The sequence below is a fragment of the Pomacea canaliculata genome, linkage group LG2 (assembly GCF_003073045.1).
Source record: "Pomacea canaliculata isolate SZHN2017 linkage group LG2, ASM307304v1, whole genome shotgun sequence".
Classification (NCBI taxonomy): Eukaryota; Metazoa; Mollusca; class Gastropoda; order Architaenioglossa; family Ampullariidae; genus Pomacea; species Pomacea canaliculata.
Window position 1 is genome coordinate 34,606,248 of NC_037591.1, and position 21,161 is coordinate 34,627,408.

General features: G+C 40.2%; 1 protein-coding gene across 5 annotated transcripts in view; it reads left to right on the forward strand.

Annotated features, from left to right (window-relative positions):
* LOC112557487 (voltage-gated potassium channel subunit beta-2-like) overlaps positions 1-20,935 on the forward strand; it is a 39,351-nt gene extending 18,416 nt beyond the window's left edge. For 2 of the 5 annotated variants that reach the window (XR_003097958.1, XR_003097957.1), the window contains exons 2-16: positions 334-377; positions 696-733; positions 2,689-2,768; positions 5,575-5,619; positions 5,878-5,922; positions 6,256-6,299; positions 6,771-6,857; positions 7,355-7,440; positions 8,298-8,418; positions 8,784-8,878; positions 9,190-9,310; positions 9,427-9,515; positions 10,851-10,957; positions 13,257-13,345; positions 19,051-20,935. Coding sequence is in view for 2 of the 5 variants with exons in the window: in XM_025227381.1 (XP_025083166.1) it covers positions 334-377; positions 696-733; positions 2,689-2,768; positions 5,575-5,619; positions 5,878-5,922; positions 6,256-6,299; positions 6,771-6,857; positions 7,355-7,440; positions 8,298-8,418; positions 8,784-8,878; positions 9,190-9,310; positions 9,427-9,515; positions 13,257-13,345; positions 19,051-19,057 (991 nt within the window). In the remaining 3 variants the exon portion in view is untranslated. Of the gene's footprint in view, positions 1-333; positions 378-695; positions 734-2,688; positions 2,769-5,574; positions 5,620-5,877; positions 5,923-6,255; positions 6,300-6,770; positions 6,858-7,354; positions 7,441-8,297; positions 8,419-8,783; positions 8,879-9,189; positions 9,311-9,426; positions 9,516-10,850; positions 10,958-13,256 lie in introns of all 5 variants that reach the window. The other 3 variants (XR_003097959.1, XM_025227381.1, XM_025227382.1) reach the window with 3 other exon arrangements.
* The last annotated feature ends 226 nt before the right edge of the window (positions 20,936-21,161 follow it).

A 21,161-nucleotide genomic window follows, 5' to 3' on the forward strand; every position in this document is an offset into this window, starting at 1 on the left:
CATTCAGAATGTTGGTCACTCGCAAGCCCACGCCTTGTGGGTCAAAAAAAAAAGGTGTGACCTATGACCTTTGTTGGCTACAGGGCAATGTCCTACAGCACACAGAGCATCCGCATCAAGTGGTTGTCACGTGACACTGGGACAGTGATTTTGAATAAGCACGAATATTTAACGAGCATATATCATAATTTCGTTAAGTTCTAGACTTCATGTATTTGTCTTCAGAGCCAGGTGACATCGAATATTACTGTTTACAAATTATTTATTAATGCATGATTCAACATTACATTTTTCTGTCACCTTTCGGTGAAATTCAACAATTTTCTGTTTCAGGAATCTAGGAAAGTCAGGATTGAGAGTATCAAATATTGGACTAGGTGAGTAATAGTAATTAACCATGTTTGTTTTGTTTGCCGTTGACATGTGGTTAGATATTATTATTGTTTATTATTTCAGAAAAAGATCTGTCCATTAGTCCTAATCACAAGAGCTCCATGTGTCTGAGAGGTTTCAAACATACCAGCACATCAGTGAGAAGAAAGAAAATGTTTCAAATAAAAATCTTTTATGCTGTGGTTAATACCATCGCTCCTGATTTTCTTCTGATAATATTAAATGATAATTCTTGTACTATATAGAGAACTAATTTTGATTGGCAATAAGACCCTCTCATTAAATTTTTTCTTCTCTTGCAGGAACATGGGTTACTTTTGGAGGACAAGTGTCAGATGAGGTGATCATTGTTTGCATATGTGTGTTTGTTTGTGTGTGTGTTGGTAGAAGACACAAAGAGAGAAAGAGAGAATATGTTTGACTTTTATACATCAGGCCATCGGAGAGAGAATGAGAGGAACTGACTGACTAACTGACATGCACCAGTTCTCACGGGAGAAGGGGGTCATTCAGTGCGCGTGCATCTGTCGCCAGTCGCGCGGAACTGATTATGTCACTCCCTAATTAGCCCTATAATAGACTGCAGAGTTTTTCTCCCGCCTATAAGCAAACCCCAACCAAGAGAGCGGGAAAAAAAGTTGATTGACTGATGGGAGAGAGAGAGAAGGAGAGCGATAAGAGGGAGATAAATGCAGGTGAATGCAAGTACCTGGCATCTTGTTAGCGTGAACCGTACAGGTAGGTAGTCGACGCAAGGAGAGAGAGAGAGGGAGAGAGAGAGAGCGCAGGAGAGAGAGAAGAGAGAAGGGGTGGTTGTGGGGTGGAATTGGAAATGTCCCCTTCTCATCATCTTCCAGCCAGTCATATACCTCCCCGGGTCCTCTCCCCTTCCCCTTCTGTGTTGATTGTATCAAGAAAGGAGAGAAGGACGAAAGTCACGCGCGTGTGGTGAGACTCCAAGTCCCTTCAGAAGCCGTTTATTTATTTAGTCGATTCAGGCGAAAGAATGAGTAAACAAGGCACAGTCTTGTCTACTCTTTTATTTTTTTTCCTTTTATTTCTTTCTTTTTTTCTAGCAAAACTGTCATGCTGATCTGTTTACACGTGTTCTCACCTGCGCAGCACCCTTGTATCTCTCTTTCTTATACACGTTTCTTCAAACTCACCCACAGTCCATATTACAGCGCTTGGATAATCAGTACAACTCAGTTGTCAATACAAATTGTGGTGGGGAGTACTTTGTATTCTTTTAAACTGACTACTCTGTATACAAGTGCTTGCCACCATTTTGTGGAGGACTCTCAGGTCGAGAAGGACTTTACATGTTGCTGTAGGTCGACTGCTCCACATCTTATGCAAATGGTGGCTTGCTTTAGAGTAAATTTCCTTAAAAGTTTGCCTTTCCTAAATCGTTTTTCAGGTTTATGTTTCGTGGAAGACAAAAGCTCAAAAGTACACACTGCTTGAAGGTCGTGTTGTCTCCTGATTTCATGAAAGTCACCTTTCAGTCCCTCCCTGGCTTCACTAATTCTTCTGGGATTCGCAGCTTTCACCTTCGAGCAGAGACCAGGAGGTTTACCAAAGCCAGCAGCTGCCAAAGTAGGGTTCTAAATCTTGGAATTTTCAGTCTGAGAAAACAAACCGAAGCAGTTTATCTTTGACCGTGCGAGCTGGAGGATATTCGTGGGCGGGAGTGTCTCAGAAATGTCTGATGCATGCTGTGCAATGGGAATTTACTACTCAACAAAGCCTTCTTTAAAGTCTGCTCAGTCAGGTTAGGTAAAAATGTGAGCCAGAATGTCCGTACCTGATGTGTTCGAGTGCATTTCCATGTTTTTTCCCTTCCCTTTCCCTGTACCTGTGGTGGCTGCCAAATTACAGGGCGTAGCCGAGCTGTTCAGTGCACTCAGACAAGGTTTTGTATTTCTTTCATGTCGCCTCATAATTTTCGAACGTGATTCCAAAATTAGAGGGAAATGATGTGAGAGAGATTATGGCTGGCAAAATGCTGACGGATTTAGAGGGTTGAGTTTGGGAAGGGGGAGGTATTGTTGAATCACACTTGACTCTCAAGAAAAGTTTGTATGGAATTCTTCATCTCATTAAAAGATTTTAGACTCCCTAAATCTTGACCAATGAGAACTTAAAAATGAGAGAGAGAAAGAAAAAAAAGCTTCTTCAAGACAGCAATGCAGGGGCCTGCAGGTGTCAGCAGCCGTGTGTGCGGTGGTGCGGATGTTGGATGCTGGATGCTGGATGTCTATAAATAGCCTGCCAACTGTTGCTTTGTCGCAGGTGGCGGAGGAGCTGCTGACGCTGGCGTACGAGAGTGGGATAAACTTCTTTGATACAGCAGAGGTGTATGCTGCCGGCAAGTAGGTTCTTCACCCAAACCCTTTGTATTTGTCTACATCTGTCTTTGCATCCCTCTCCACCCAGACAACTTTGATTTCTCCCTACCTTCGCTTTCTGTCTATGTTTATTTGTCTGTGTCTCATTCTGTTTTTCTATGTCACTCCCTGTGTGATTGAGTGAGGGAGGGAACTGGTGCGGCACAGCACTTCACTACAAACGAAACTCAACCCCTGGCTTTCAGGAATCACAACCTTTTCACGTTCTTTAACTTGTGAGTCTTCATCCGCCACTGCAAGATGCTTCGGTTTTTTTCTCCTCCTGCCACCCAAGCAAACTTTGTATGTTTAACTTTCCTTGTAGTCATTGTCACTTGGTTAAACTTTCCTTGTATTTACTGTCAGTTGCAAGGGAGTAGTATTTTTATTTTTATTTTTTAAATCGTTCATGCGTTACTTGTTCCTCCTTTCGTATCTGTCTTTCCTATTTTATTTTGCATGCACATTTCACACAATACACACAATATACACAATATACACATTATACACAATATACACAGACTCTCTGTCAAAGGCAGACAAAGATGGCGAGTGTTTACAACAGACAGCAGCCCTCGCACGTTCTTTCCACTGCAGAAGATTACAGTGATTAGACACACAAATCTCCCCTTGGCAATGCGCCCTTTGTATCCGGGGTGGCTGCCGTTCAGCCTCATCACTCACCGCGACATTAGGTACATTTGTTCCTCCATAGCAAGAGTACACCTCCTTTACTTTCGTTTTTAGAGTAGAAACTTCAGTAATGGTATGTGTTCTGTTGATGCATTGATATTTTTGTACACATGCACGAACACACTCACACTCTTACTTCAAGACGGGTGGAATGTTTCCTGCGGCTGGCACCACCCGTGAACTATCTATTTCTTGAAGAAAAAAACCGGTAGACTGTGTCTCTGCTGTGAAATGCATCAGAGTTTCTTATCCTCTTCTGATTTTTTTCTCATAGACCCTTCAGTGTTCGAGAGGGACTCGAAATAGTCACGTGAATTAGTCACGTGGCTGGTAAACCCTTCCAACCTGATGCCAACAAAATATCGTCTGCGCTCTGGTGATTGTTGCCGGAGAGGCTACAGTGGTGGTGGTGGTTTGTTTGTTAATGAGCTCATTTATATTCCTCCATCTTTAGGAAGTCCTGAGTTCCAAAAGATCGTTAGGACAGAATCAAAGCAGGCTGTGGTTCATCTGTTGGTTAGAGAGTCAGAAGAAAACGAAGAACAAGGAGACCACGTGACTATTCTCTGTAACTCTTAGCAAAATATTTTGGTGATTAATTTCAAATATTGTTTTATTGAGCATCTTTTCCGAAAATATTTCTCCAAACGAGATGTCTAACGATCCTAGCACCTATAATCAGGAGGTATAAAAGGTTGTTGGAAACTGAAGTCGCAACCTGAACCTGAGTATTTCTTTGCCCAGCAACTGACTTTACATCCTCTCTCCTGCTTGAAAAAATGACATACAGCGTGCAGGGACCGTGTTGCTCGTAGTATTTGTCAGAAAACCCAGACAAGAAAGATTTACAGCCAGCAGTTTTTTTGAGGATTTCTTGCGTCACGTGATTTTTTTAACGGCAATAACTTGTTGGCAGTTGAGTGGGATTTTGCTCACACCTGCCGACGGCCAAAGTCTTCGCAAATTTTAGAGTTGTTTCAGGTGTGAGAGGCGCTAGAAGTATAGTGCAGCAACATTTATTTTACGATTCAAAAACTTTATTTATTCTTGTCAAATGATGTTCCTCCAGCAAGTATTAAATGACAAAAATATTAATTTATTTTTATTCGGAAACAAATGACTAATGGAGAACACGGAATGACACACTGTCACTTGGAAAGCTTATTTTCTTTTTTTTTTTTTTTCTTTTTTAATGGTGTCTGCTACCTTCAGCACGGACGTATATCTCTGCTAGACTGTTTGTCGATTTTTTTCATCGTTAACTTCTAGAACGAGGCCAAACCACAAATTTGTTTCTGGTTTAACTATCAACGTCCAGAAGAAAAGCAGACGATGCGAATTCTCGTGTTGATGGAGGCACAAAACCTCAAGCTTTATGGTCCATTGTGTTTTCACTTTATTGGCTCTAAGTCGTGGGAAGTGAAGCCCGAGAACATTCGCCAAAAAAAAAAAAAAAAATACGGAGTAACTAAGTAACAAATTTATTGCAAGTCTCTTGCTGACTGTAAGAACTGTATCGCGGTTCCGAATATAAAGATGCTAAATGATTCACTGAGACCTCACAGCCTACAGCTTCTCGAGAGAGACTGAAAGGTGGTCTCGCCAAACAGGCAGCAATCCAGATATAATAATAATCCGTATTTGACTTTTAACTAGTGTCTACAGGGAACCGTTATCCATATTAACCGATTTACCCATCTCGGGTAGGGTAGCAGGGGAGATAAACCAACTTCATAAAGAGGAGGCCTGGATGCTAGAGGATGGTGTTTATCTCTCAAAGGTCCATGAACAAGGGCAGTGACTTTTTTTTTAAAGCTGCTTTTCTTGGCTTTGTTCCGTGACACTTTATGGCTTGTGAGCAAGTAACTCGTGTTTTACTTGGCAAGTTGTCTCCCTTGTCTTGTGCGTTGTGCTCTATTTCTTTCATGCGGGTAGATTTAGGGGTGGTGGTGGGAGGGTGAGTGTTATTTCTGTTTTTTGTTAGTTTCTACATTGGGGGAAAAAAATTAAGGTGATTTTTTTAAGGCTTAAACATGGTGTTGGGGAAAAAAAGCGAGGAATCTGTCAAAATGTCAGTTTAATGTTCACTTTCTTGCAGGGCAGAAATCGTTCTTGGCAAGATATTAAAGAAGAAAAACTGGAGGTAAATCGGAAATGTTTTTTTGTAACTTGTGCTTGTTCACTTCTTAAGTCGTGGATGTTAGAAAGATAGATAGTCCTCATTACATAACCGTTTAACAGAATCTCCACTTTGGAGAGTTTTACTTATTTGTGGATAAAACAAAGAATATCAACGAACTTAAAACTGAGGACATTTGGCTCATGTATATCCCACTTAAAATGGTGTGTGTGTGTGTGTGTGTGTGTGTCTGTGTGTCTGTGTGTGTGTTTGTGTCAAAAGGCGATCCAGCTATGTGGTGTCGACAAAGATTTTCTGGGGTGGCAAGTACGTAAACGATTTTTCCTCTTAATACTTCCCTGTCATGTTTGTCAAGTCTCATAAGTAAAAGTTTACTCTTTTGCTCTCAATTCTCAGTTTTTCTTGTTTTTGCTTTGCCTTTCTCTAACGCCATACTGCATGTGACACGTGACATGTTGATTCTTCAATTATTGGACGACAATGATGTCAGCTTCACCCAATTATGACTAACTCGTGCATATACCATTAATTTCCTCAATCTTAGTCAATGTTAGGAAAATAGTTTTTTTCCTTTTATTTATTACTTTTATCATCCCAGTCATCATAGTCTTCAATATCGAATGGAAATTTATTTTTCAGAGCCGAGACTGAGAGAGGTCTGTCTAGGAAACATATCATTGAAGGTATGATACTACATTATCATTGGACTTATAAGCTCCAGTTTTCTTTTTGCTTTCTTTCTTTCGTTCGTTCTTTCTTCTGTTCTTTCGTTCGTTCGTCCGTTCTTTTGTTTGTCTGTTCTTTCCTTCGTTCGTTCTTTTGTTCGTTCTTTCGTTCGTTTTTTCTTTTATTCGTTCGTTATTTCTTTCTCTAGTTCCTTCTTTCGTTCGTTCCTTTTTTTTTTGTTTCTTAGTTCGTTCGTTCGTATTTCTTTCTCTCTCTCTCTTCTCTCTCCTCTCTTTTCTCTTCTCTTTTCTCTTCTCTTTTCTCTCTTTTCTCTCTCTCTCTCAATGATAAATTACTTTCCCTTTTGTGAAGGTTGGAGGTGGGGGTGGGTTGATGGGTAGATGTTTGAGGGGAGGATTCGCACTAAGCTGATCTATGAGAGATACTGTTATGGTCCTGGCACAGTACAACTTGCACTCATCTGTCAGGTCTGAAAGGCTCCCTGGAGAGACTGCAGCTGGACTATGTAGACATCATCTTCGCCAACAAGTCTGACAACCACACGCCTATGGAGGGTAGGGCTTGATCCGTTTTACTTTACTCAATATTAACAGCAGACAACAAAGTCCGACAGTTGTTGTTGTTGCCTTGTTCGAGTCTAATGGGCCATGGACGGGGTCTCCTCCCTCTGGACACCTATGCCAAGTTTTGTGTCTTGCAAACAGACCAACAAAATCGAGGGTTGTATTGTCGAGTATAAAAAGAGTTCATGCTTTAGGGGGTTGAGAAAGGAAAATGGTGCAGTGATAGGAAAAAAACAAACAAGCGATCAAACAAAGTAAGTTGTAGGACATTCCAGTTAGGCACAGCTCTTTGACCTAACTTGTGTACTCTAAATGTAGATTTTTATATATTATAACATCGGAGTAAAAAGATAAGGATTTTACTTGGTTTTCTTGAAAGGCATCTAATATTTCTGACATACACTCACGCATGCACACATTCAAACACAAATACACACACACACACACAAACAGAAAAGTCTGGGCATTGTGATACTCGTTTTTTCCAGAAGTGGTGAGAGCCTTTACACACGTCATCAACATGGGGTGGGCCATGTACTGGGGTACCTCCCGCTGGACACCCATGGAGATCATGGTCAGAGCCAAGCTTCACCTTTCACGTGTGTGTCGCTACTAGCCATGTCGTGCTGCTTACAATATTTTGCCTGAAAGTTGGCATGAATGATTTTTGGTTGCGATGATTCGATTGTCCTTCGTATGTTTGTGTGTCGGGTGAATGAGTGGCTCAAACTGTTAGAATCGCTCACTATGCTCGACACTTGACTTCTTTGAACTCATCAGAGCAAATTTTCCTCCTAGACTGCCTCTCATTCACGCTACTTGACATTTGATGACATTTTAAAATAAAAAAATGTGACATGTCATCCCTGTATATTATTTCTTTCTGTCGACATTCCCTTGAGTTATAAATGATGTTTAGCACACAACCTGAGCTTCAACTGTAAGAGGATCTCGTCTGGTCCATTAAGCTGTTTGGTAGAAATGTTGCCGCTGGTGGTTCAAAGCCAGGATGGGAATGTTTCATAAGATGATGTCGCTGCATAATTGCAAGTGGATGAATGATAGATGTTGGAGAGTTTGGTAGGAGATGATAACTGATAAAAGTGAGAATGAAATGTTTGTCCTCGCTGTAAAACCAAAGAGTGCACGCTCTTATCTGTTTATGAATGAATTTGTGTGTGGGTCCATGAATTGGCGCATGTCTGATGGCAAGTTTTTATATTTGTGTGTTTTATTGTATGTGTGATATGTGAAATATGTGGGGTTTGTGTGTGTGCTTGTGTGTGTGTGTGTCTGTGGATGGTTGTGCTTGTGTGTGTGTGTTCTCGTGTGTGTGTGTGTGTGTTCTCGTGTGTGTGTGGGTGTGTCTGTCTGTCTGTCTGCCTGTGTGTGTGGGTGTGGGTGTGTCTCTCTGTGTGTTTGTGTGTGCAGGAAGCATACTCAGTGGCCCGTCAGTTCAACCTGATCCCTCCCAGTGCCGAGCAGGCCGAGTATCACCTGTTTCAGCGAGAAAAAGTGGAGATCCAAATGCCAGAGCTCTACAATAAAATTGGTGAGGTCTTTACTCCCCTTTCATTCAATCTATCCGTGTTCCTTAGGATGTTTCTTATCAGTCCTTCTTGTCTGCTTAGTCTACCTCGGGTAAAGAGCATCTCTTTTTGAGTTCTAGCGCCCAGGAGTAATTTAATGACGCAGGCTGAGTTGTTCCTGAATAAACAACAGCTGTTTACAAGACACGAATAGATCGACTTGTCTGGCTTGTTTGACATGTGTTTGGTGGTGCACACGTGCACGATGTTAGTATGTGTACATGCAGATAGGTGTCGTGCTTGATTAAATGTGGGTTTGCTTGTATGCTCGTGTGAATGTGTGCGTGCACGCGTGTGCGTGTCTGTTCTTGTGTGTGGCTGTGTTCAGGGCTGGGAACAGTGACCTGGTCCCCCCTAGCTTGCGGAATACTGACAGGAAAATACGATGATGGTGTGCCTATCTACTCCAGGGCAGCTCTAAAGGCAGGTGGACACGATTCTCTAAACATCTGCACATTTTTTTTAGTGGCACTGAGTGTACAAAGACATTTGTTATCAACATACCTTCTTGCCTTTCTCACAAGGCATCCAAACATTAATTAGAGAAAAAAATGTGAAAGTAAAAAAAATCTTTAGAATTTTCTTGATTTTATTTCTGTTGTCAGTGCACCAGTTTATCTGGGACTGGTGTAGGTTTAAATTTCACTCGTTTGCTCGTTGTTTGAGGGTTGAATTGTGCGCTTGCTCGCACACGCAGATGTGGGGTGAGACATGGTGCAGGTGACTGTGGGCAGGGCTACACGTGGCTGAAGGACAAGATACTCAGTGAGGAGGGGCGTCGCCAGCAGGCCAAGCTGAGGGATGTGGCGGTCATCGCCCAGCGTTTGGGCTGCTCCTTGGCGCAACTCTCCATAGGTCAGCATCTGTCACCCGACACTCATACACACACACACTCTCACACACACTCACACACTCACAAACATACTCACTCTCTCACACACACATTCACTCACAATCTGTTCCCTGTGCAGCATGGTGTCTGAAGAACGAGCACGTGCACAACGTCCTCCTGGGCGCCTCCACGGTGGAGCAACTGTACGAAGACATCCAGGCGTTACAGGTAACCAGTTTTGCTATCCGAGCATTACAGGTAACCACTTCTTGTTTTCTGTCCAGGAATTACAGGGTAACCACAGCTAGGTATCGGTTCCTTTGAAGTTATCCTAATTCCTTATTCCAACAATATCTTACGAATATTGTGCAGAATGAATGTGTTTCTGTAGTTTTCGCTTTGTCTTTCAAGATTTTCTTGAGGTTATATCCCCTTCATGTACATAAAAGTGTTTACAAAGGTGAGAGGATTATGTACTATGGGAAAGAACATAGGAAGGCTGGCATAGCTCGGGCAGGATAGTGACCCATCACGAACAGGACAAAGTTGTGAGAGCAGGAATATATGAGTGGTCTAGTGACAGAAAGCCCCAAGCTAAGTTCTTCTGTAGGCTGATCCTGAATTCCTTGATGAAAATACTTTTATCTTCTTTTTTGTAAAAAAATGCGTTCTTTGTGGCTGCACTGGTAAGAATTGGACTGATTTTGGATAGATATTCAAAGGAAGTTGAGAAACCAGTTTTGAGAGTCTTTTAGCTGGTTTTGTTTTGGAAAGTACATTTTGCAACTAATCTTCTACACGCGACATCTTAAATATAGAGAAATGTTGAGGACATGTGTCCACAAGTCAAATGTCGACAAGTGGTGAGGATTTCTGTGCACGACGAACTAAACTAATTTATTTTTTCACATTTTGTTGGATTTTCAATACATCTGGCCGACTAAGGTGTGCTGACCAGGTGTACAGTCGTTGCTGGGACCATCTAGATGGATTATATGACAACTGATCATTACTTGTGTCAGGAGTTTAGCTGATTCGTTGAGCTATCCATCTACTATCTAGCTACTTTCTTAGAGATGCTGTGGTGTTAAAACAGGGATTTTTTGTTTAAGTAGTATGTTGTTTGATGAAGTTATGTCACAGCAAATGGTCCTGACGAAGAGAGAGAATTAGAAAGCAATGCAGAGAGAAAAAATTGTTTGTGCCCATATGTGTGCAGGTGTGTGTGAATGTTTTCGTACACAACAAACATTTGAAAATTGTTGCTTCCTATTCAAGCTTTAAAGAATTGAATCCCAATGTCTTACCAACATCAGTCGTGACATAAGAGACTTTATTAAGCATCCATCATTGTCCATATCTCACCTAAGAGGCCATTTTGAAGCTTCCCGAAGTACAAGTAGTCTAGAACATTTGCTACTGATCTTTGAATGCGCCTGGCATCTCTCTCTTCCTCCCTTCCCCAAGTCTCCCCATCCCCTCCCAATGACTAATATCGTGCAGTTATCTTAGAAATGCAGTGTGGGACTAATATGCCATGTTCTTGGTCTTGTTTTTCTCCAGTTTGTTCCTAAACTGACTAGCGAAAGTTTGGCTGACTTGGAAGATATACTAGATAACAATCCTCAACCCAAATCGCCCCAAGGGTCCACGAAACGCGGTTTTTCATGGTATACTAGTGTTCATTTACTACTATTCATGTACTATGCGTATTCCTTTTCTGCGATGTTCATACTGTTCATGGCTTGTACCCCTTCGTTGTGAATCATCATCCTCATCTTCACTTTTCTCTCAGCTTCTGTCTTTGAATAATCCTTTCTGAATGTCGCTTGTATTCGTTCATGTTTAGATATGTCAGAACTGTTAGTCGTAGAAGTATTTTTGTTTTCGCTTAACAATACTAACCTTTTCAGTAAACTGGAAGTAATCCTAAGAAACTCGCACGTCTGTTATGTTGTAACTGTGTTACCCCTGCACCTTCTTCACCCACACCCGAGATGTCCGAATATTTCTCCAGTAGGTTTGCTTTGCATCGTATCACTCTTTGTGTGTCACCTGAAAATTCCTTTGGTAAACGACTTTTCTCTCAACTCCTTAGGGAGCAGGAATTTTTTCAAATTGTGGAAATCGTATTATGTTACCAATAAAATTAAAAAGAAAAGTATTGTTAATTGAACAAATGTATTAAGATGGCCACTAAGGAAGCGGATAGCCGAGTGGTTACAGCACTGGGGTCCGTACCAGCAGACTCGTGGGTTCAATACCCCTACAGAGCAGACTTCCCTAGTCGACCTAGCTGGTGGTAACGGGTACCTGACTTCATAGAGGGTGGAGAAGGTAAAGCAGCGAGGGTAAGGAGATGGACACCGCCCTGAAGTAAAATTAGCCCAGAGAAAAATGAGATCCCTACGACATGAAAAGGTCAGGGAACATCTTTTACCTTCCCTTCCCTGATAAATCAGATTCCATTTTCGGCTTGATAGCTGTTTGGTGAGCAGGGAAATTAATCCATCGTCAAGTTGTAGACCTGCGACCAAGGACCTACTCCAGAGTTGAGCAATTTTAATGGCAGGGTCTCTCTCTCTCTTTCTCAAAACAAAAAAAAAAAACAAACAAAAAAACCCCAACAATAATAGTATAATAATAATAAAACAAACAAACAACAGAGCTCGAAAATGCTTATATTCACAGCAGCACTTGCCCAAGTACCGGGGTGTCCTAGTGTTTGCATCTGCATGTACATCACCTCCAGACCCTACTCCACCCTGTATGTCGCCTGTGTGTTGTTTGCATGAACGTTCGCTTCCTCACTCATTCCTACTCCTATTCCCCTTCTCCCCACGTGACCATCACGCGAGCGGGAAGTCGTCACGTGGCCAGCGACATTGACATCATTAGGATTTTTAAAAAAAATCCCTGCAGCAGTCCGCGAGAGTTGCCGCGAGATTTCATGTCGCCATTTTCGTGTTGTTCAGGGGACTGAACTCCTACTGTTGTCTGCAGTGTCATGGCGGTGTTTGTCTCAGTGACCCGTGAGATGTCTCGTCGCTTTTAATGTTCTAAAAATATCGTGCAGGACTATTTCTCACGCACCCAGAATTTTATTTTACAGATCTTTATTCCTTTTCTTTCTGTCTCCTTTTCCTTTTTACAATGCGCGCGCACACACACATTCTCATGTTCACACACACTTTCTCTCTCACACACACACTCTCACACACACGAACTCTCTCTCACTCACACTCTTTCTCTCTCACACACACGAACTCTCTCTCTCACACACACTTTCACTCTCTCCCACTCACACACTCTCTCTCTCTCTCTCTCACACTCTCTCTCTCACACACACTCACACACACACTCTCTCACACACACACACACTCTCTCACACACACTCACACACACACTCTCTCTCTCACACTCTCTCTCTCACACTCTCTCTCTTACACACGCACTTTCCCTCTCACCAAGGACACCAAAGACGCTGGTACAATCATCAGATATTTCTTTAGTTTAGGAATGTAACCTTTGTTTTGATAGTAGAAAATATCACGAGAAAACTCTGCCAACATTATGTAAGGTTATCACTGGTCGGACGATTTCATGCATTGACTGTAATAAATCTGCTCTTCATTTGATAATAAAAACAGCAATTTTAGATATTTATCAGTTTAATTGTTCACTTCCTTAGCAAAAGGAAATAAAATTTCTTCCTCAACTAAGCCTGTACTATCAGGTGAAAGATCTTTAGAAGTTTTAAACTGCAAAAGCTTGCAGAATCACCATCTGCAATACTTTATTATTTGTTACTACAATTCGAAAGTAATTTTGCACTTCTAAATTTAATATATGCGTTTGACAATAATTTTTTTGCATAAAGTTTGAAACATGTAGCATGAGTATTGAGACCTTTGAACATTAAACTGCTTTGGTTTAGACATCCTTATTTCCCTTCTCTATTTTTTCCAGTACCTGCCCAAGCTGACTGGTACAGTAATGGCGGAGATGGACAGAATATTGGGCAACCGACCAGTCGCCAAGCGCGAATTGCTCAACAGGTTTTGAGCCATTGCACTTACAGTAGTCACTTCTCCTGTTTGTGACAGCATGGCCTTTGTTCCATTGGCTACTTGATAGTTTAACCCTCTGGCTGACTTCCTCTAACATAGCATGGCACTAAAACATGTCACGTGTGTTGGCATTTTTCTTAAACCAACTAAAACTCAACACACTGCTTTAAAGACATACCTACCTGCCTGCCTGCCCTGCTTTGAACCTTGATCCGGTTTGTCGAATGTACCATGGGGTGAAAAGGTAGTTCAACCGTCTGAGAGAAATGTTGGGTTGGACATTTTAGAAACAAGGACAGATTGTTGGTGCAGTGGTACATTCTACACTCTCTACACAACCTCCATGCTATTTCGTTGAGCCACTTGAAACAAGCTTTAACATGGCTAGTTGGGTAAATTATTCAAAATTATTCAAACCATCTTAATAATCTATAGTAAAAAAACCACATTTATTCATATTGATGTAACTCTTAACTATGACTTGAAACATGTCAAACCATGCTTGAGTGCTTTTTTTCTGTCTTTTTTGAATTTTTTTCTTGGTCAAAAAACTGATTTCATGCAGACATTTCTTTGGTATACATAAGTCAGACTGTGTATTCAATTTTCTAACAGTTTGTGATTGGCTGTTGAGTCTGAACTTCAGCATTTACTGAAAGCTTGCTCGTTGTGTGGACTGCTCATACTGTGGAATTGTTTGTTTTGCTGACTTTATTGTTTCTGCTGGGAGCTCATCACCTGAGCCACACACTATTATCATACATTATAACTGTATTGATGTATATAACAAATGCATGAATTCGATCTATTAACATTCATGATTGAGTTTAATGAATCTGTATATGAAAACATTTTTGCCAGATAGGAGATCATTAGGATATTTTTTGTCTCCAAAACATAATGCTGCAGAAGTAAGTTGCCATTCTAATAGTAACTGACATTTCTTATTGACGAGCTTCAGTGTACAGTAGTTTCAAAGGGAAGATAACACAAAGGTTGGCTATAAACATCAGGCTACCAGATGCATAGCTGCTATGATGTGTACTGCCGCCGTACCGAGTCTTCTAATCTCCTTCTCAAAAAAAAAACCCAACAAAACTCTGTGCTTCTACCCCTTAAAAATTTTAGACCATCCTGCGAAATAATAAAAGAAATAATATACAACATGTAGCAAGAGTTGGATGACCTCAACCTCAGGAAACATGTTCTTCCCATTTCTGACTACTTACAACCGTTGTTGTACTGAGCTGTCATGATGAAGAATGCTGTTAGCAAGCATGATGTTAGTTAATTAAGTCTTGAAATTTACTTTTCTCAATTACTTATTTACATTATTTAAACAAAGAAAGGAACCTGCGTTATTAAAACAAAGTGCTTTCTTAGCAAATGATTTACTGATGTTTACACAGCGACTGTAGATCACGCTTCTCTTATTTTTTGAAACTTTCCTGAACAAATTTGTGGACTGGAATTGGTCCTTAGTTATCTGAGCTTAGGGAAGTATACAACTCTGTTAGTTCACAGGCTTCTGGTATCCAATGAGATTTGGAAATGCTCCTGAACATCAAACTATAAGAGTGCTCCTAACTCTCCTATTTACTTGTGAGTGCTCCTAAACAACTGTCTAAGAGGTGGCAGATTCTTCGATCGAAAGCATCTCACGGCCAACAATCTTACCGTGAGACACAATCTGAGTTTTTGTCGATTGAGATTTTAAAATATTGCAATTCTAACAAAACCTTCCACCATGCTCGCCAACAACACAGCAAGGTGCACTAGTCGTTGTTTATAAATACCATCGTTTCATCCCAATGGTGCTGAACACATGGGTAGTCGCCGTCGCTCCATGACGTGGACACCTTTAACCGTTGCCAATAAAACCATCTGTGATCCAAGAGGCCTTGACCGCGCGACAGCAAATAACATGCACATTCACTGCCATCTCTCGAAAACTTGTCATCTGTCACGGAGACCATCATCGCCAGACACCTTGTCATCGTTAACCAGTGGCACAACATCTCCAGCCACGGCTTGTTACCTTGCTCCATCTTCGTCCTTGCTCATTTCCTCAATTAATTCGTCTGCGGATGTAGATAATGGATCGGTGGCAAAGTGCGACCTTCAGGCTACTCACCGACATCGGGGTCCTAACGAGCAAGAACCCACGTGTGTGTGTTTCTTTGTTTGCGTGTATGCGCGCTCCCTCTGAGGTATTCAATTATTCAAAGATAGCTACGACCCTTGATGTAAATGATTAGCATGTGACATATGTAAAATATTGGCTGCATACCCTTTAGGTAGGATAAACATGATAGTGTAGCTATGCCTTGTAGGACTCGTCTGAGACTTCAGCTGTTCCGGGTAGAAGATATCGAAGAGTACAATTGTGCCAACCGCATTTCCAAAGTATGATCTTCCTTATCACTTTACCCGAAAGAGTGAGTAGGGGTTAGAATGGGGTGCATTGCACATCCCATTAACCCAACTGGGGTCGAAATCACGAAGCAAGGGTCAGTCGTTGCCCAGTGGGAAACAGGAAATCAAAAGCAAGCGTCATGTTCCCGTAGTCCAGACCTCGCTGATATTCCTTTATGTTACTTTACCCCAGGGAATCTTTACCCCCAATGTATAACTACGGCCAAACAATACAAACAATATCAGTGGGGTCTGGTCACCGCTTTAAAACTACGGATACAAGAACTCTGCTTCTTATCATCCCATGTTTCCTCCAGGGCAACGACTTACCCTCGCTTCATGGCCTCGACCCGGGTGTGTCTGCCGTTCGTGCTCTGCCACCCGACCACCCGGTTCTCTACGCCGCATTCGTTGTCATGTGAGCCTGAAACTATGCACTCAATCTTTCAGCTCTGTCTGCCATCTGTAACCACAGTCACTGCTGTCTGCTGTGGCAGGACGAGGATTTTACACTTTTACACTCCTTCCTTCCCCCTACCTCTTTTGTAAGAAGGGATCTGTTGTCAAAACAGTTGTTTACGGTACATAGCAGTGATTACTTTCACACCCACCCAGCCACCTCAGCTAATTTTTTTGTTGTTATTTGAGTAACAAACAAGTGTCTATTTATTGTACAGAGGTAACTTCTGTCCTCCTTTTCCCTCCACTGAGATGATCAACTCATAATGTTTATGTAACAGCGTGTTCATGCTTATGTACAAGTCTGTGATTTGTCAAATGAAGCGGTAATTTTTGTCAATTAATGACCATTTATTTCGATATTCTGGACAATTTTTGTGGGCTGAAATAATAATGACCATTTATTTCAATATGCTATACAAAGCTGAAAGATAAAGATGCTGATCTGAAAATGTCGCTCCTGCACTTGCTTGTGTCCTTTCATAGCATCGTCCTGTTCACACTTTTATCGAAACACTCGAAATATTACTAATTATCTTAGTGTGTGTAGTCTCTGGCTGCATGTCTGCTTGTTTAGTTTATCAGTAATACAACTAATATTGAAATTGACATGGAATATATCAGAAAGAAGTTGTTTGTACTGTATTGAAATGATGGGATAAGACTCGTTGATTAGGCTTCACACTCTCATTATTGCCTGGTTTGCAAAGAAGCCGTGCCATATTAATTAAGATTTTGTATTTTGTATTTATATCGTAATGTATGCAATGTGATGTATTGTAATTCAGCTGCTGAGTATGATGTATTCCAGCGCCTCTTGTCACGACTTTCTGTATGCATTCTTTGCAACTGCTTCTGCCTTCTGACTGCAATCCTGCAAACATTGTCCACAACCTCCTGTCACTGTTAATGAACTGCTTTTACTGGGGAAAGAGTTGGGTATGGTCCACTGTGCAAGTGGTGTGAGGGATACAGCTGTAAAGGTTTCAGGTGCTGCCACCTACCTCAAACATTTGCAGTGACTCGCAAAGTGGTCAACATTTTGTTCCAAAGATTTTGATATCTAAAGTGTAATATGCAGAGGACAAAATGGCAACTCAATCGCACAAGGATAAAGAAACTTATACCATTTTTCATATATTTTGAATAGAGAGGTATACGTATGGGAGGGTTTTCTCCCCGGAAATGGGTTTGGTGAGTTAGAAGAAAGAGGCACCGAGATATGGGACATACTTGGAGAATATGTGCTTTACTGGCGGAGCTGAACAGATTTCACTTGTAGTCATAATTAAATGACGATATTGTCAATGTAAATAAACTGCTAAAATGGCATTGCATTTACTTATTACATATTGTCTTTCATATCGCTCGTTATACTGTTAAAACATTAGGTGTTACCCGGTGGAAACATTTGTTACAGGAGTAACTCACGCCTTTAGATTGATACGATCACTAAAAAATGTATATTATATTAAAAAGTTTGTTTTCGCTCGAGACTTCTCTGAAGCTTTTTCCCTTAAGACGCTTTCTGTTAATCTTTAACTTTTAAACTGACATTCGTCTCCTTTCCTCCCCTTCTCCACCCCGCCATCTTGCTCCAAAATATCGCACTCACACCTCCAACCGTTTGGTGAATACATCTCACTGCTTCGTAGCATGCCACTGCGTTTTTTCAGGTAAATTATATTCTACCCACAGTTTGCTTGAAACCATCAGTGTGAACACTTGTCTGTTGTCAAAGCCAAACACCTGTTTACATTCCTGTGAGTGTTTTAGTGTTCAATATGTCATAATAAAGACCCACAATGGTCTAAATTTGAATATACGTGTGAGTGTACTCAAACCTTAACTAGGTAATTTCTGATAAGAACATATTTTAACAAAGTCAAGCACATTCATACATGTAAAAATATTCTGGTAACGAAAGAATATTCAGAAGTAGAACACTTTGAAGATTTTGAATGCAGTGACATACTTCACATATTATAATTCTTAGGAAACCAATTATTTTGAACACCTCCCCACAAAGAGGGGCATTACATTATTGCCCATTTATATTACATTTTTGACTATAGGACTATTTCCTCTAACAAAAAAGAATGAAAAAGTTAGAAAAGTACTTTTACAAGGAAATAAAAAGTAATTTATTTATATTGGTGTTGTGCCTGTACCTGTACCAGTATGTTTTAAATAGTGTGCGTGTCCATGTTCTATTAAGCAAAGTTCTTCCTTAATTGTTTTATTGACTAATTAAAACATTTTGGGAGATATATGTACTTTAAATCTTTCTTTAATATTCAGTGGATTGACATATTAACACGTTTGCCTCTATATATACGCATGCTATACATTCATGTGTACACGTGGGTATGTATTACATATAGATGTATGCATGTACGGTATGTCCGCACACTTGCTTGTTTGTTTTTTGTTTGTCGGTGTGTTCACGTTTATGTATGTGTTTGTACTTTGTGTATTTTGAGACACTCTTCTGTCTGCAGGTCCTCTGCTGTGCTTTGCACGCTTTTTCATTCTTCCTTCTAGACTGCATCCTTTTAATTCAGATTTTGATATATGTTTACTTGTTATCTTGAGCCAGTGTTGTCTTCATAAAAACATTTTTCTCGTTAAAATAAATATTCTCGGTGATGAACGGTCTTCGGAGATGATTTTACGGTATGTCCGTCTGTTTTCCAGCTGTCAGTCTTCAAGTTATGTACATCCTATTGTTTTTCCAGCTGTTAATATTGAAATTAAATATATCCTATTGTTTTCCCAGCTGTTAATCTTCAAGTTACATGCGCCCTATTGTTTTGCAGCTGCTAGCCTTTTCTAGACCTTTCTGTCAAGAGTATGACCACGATGAAGTAGCTCACACAACCGGCGGGTAGGACGGTCAACTGTCTTCACCATGGTAGTGGAGGATGTAGCATGGACAGCAACGCTCACCTTGGTGATTTCTCTCAGAACAGTACATTTACTCTGAATGAACGGGTTTTTTTCTGATACTAAGGTAGAACTTGAAGAAAACCTTGAGCGTGTTTTGCTTAGATGGATACTTGCCTTAGCTGCTTCATTAACGCCCATTGAGGGAGACTCTTGTAAGCTTAAAAAGTGTCTCGGAAAGACAGACAGAGGGAGAAATAATTCTCCATGTCTCTTGGGACTGTCAGATTTACTGGAAAAAATAAAACCTATCCTTTTGTCTTTTAAAAACAGAAGAGACACTCTACCTGATGTGATTGATCTCTATCGGTGTTATTGACAGTGACTGTGTTGGTCCAACATAGAGAAGTGCTTGTATATACTTTAATAGCAAAACTTTTCGCCCGACAGCATGTGGAAATAAACTACCGACATATTTATTCGACAGATTGTTTTGCTCTGTGGCTTTCATGGTAGCATAAATTATTTTCTGTATATAATGAATGACTCGATAAAAACATTTACAATCATGGGTTGATTTTTGTGTGCGCGGTCAGAACAGACAAGGACATGCACCTAGCATTTATTTTGAAATAAAAAAGGTCTTTCCAGTATTTTGTCCTGGAAGTCAACTAATAGTGAGATTATTAACATGAACAGTGTTTTTTTTTAAATTTGTTGTAAAGAAGTTGTTAAAATCGTTTTGAAGTCAAGCGACAATATGGAACCTTTAAAGTGGTATATGTGAAGTAGTATCATAGGAAAAGTGTATATGTGCATATAACCACTAGGACACGTTAGAATAACGGAAATAATGGTACATTTTGGGAAAGATAATGATTCAGACAGTTGTAGATGTAACAATCCATTGTATATTTAGCAGGAACATTGACACGGCAAAGCTAAACTTTAAGATTTTTCCCTAAAATTGTGGTCTACCTACATGTTCCAGTCTCTTTCTCAAGGGGTGGATCGGTCTGGAAATTTTCTGATCATTGTTTTGTCCTTTCATGCCTCTTTTTTTGTTCAACATCTATTCCCAGACTTGACTGCCTTCTTCCTTGGTTCAGTCATCGGTTTGATTATATTAGTAATTGTAAAAGCTAGATTGTCACATGGTGTACAAAACCTGTGGTTAGTTTTTAAAGTAAAATCTCTGTAAATCACATTCCATAGTCCATCTGTGTAAATCTTTATATTTTAAATGTTGTTGTTTTCTTTAACCCCTCCCCCCTATCTCTCCGTTTATTTCACATTAGAGTGCAATTTTTTGGTAAAAAAAAAAAACCTGCACAGATTATACATGTACATTTGTTTATTGCAAGTGAGTGTGATAGTTCATTTGCTGTTGTTTACTTGCAAAATGATTTTACACGACGTATGCACAGGTGGTTTGTTTATTTATTAATCAATTAAGAAAGTTAAATTTGTTCATGCTCTTGTTTACAAAAATATGCCTGTTTAACAAAGAATATACCATATACAGAAAGTTAATTCAGTTGTCTTATTGTTGTATAAAATTTTTAAGTAGGTGTATTTTATTTTCAGAGGAAATGAGAAAATATATTTAAAATGTCACTTAGAGCAGCAAATACGTTTCCCTTGTCTCTGTCTTATTATGTTTGATATGGAATAATATTAGAGATTACATTTAGTGTTAAGACAACTGCTTAACAAGCTTGGAGTATTTGTTTCTTCATTGCCAGTCATGTTGTTGATCATTTTCTGATTTAAAGGAAGTAGCTATGTGGTTCCAAAGTAAATCTGAGAGCTTAGTAATTTTGTCTTTGTGTTTGCTTGTGTGTCTCTTCATGCTCTCTCTTTCTTCTAATATACTTTCTGTTCTTTTTTTAATATTTTACTTTTTGCACAGGCCAAACAAGCCACTGCAGTCTAAGAATTCTTTCTTTTTCATCGCACGCACGCATACACCACACAAGTTACAGACAACAATACAAGACCCTGACAAACTACATCTCCCCCATCTCTCTCTCTCCCTTTCTCA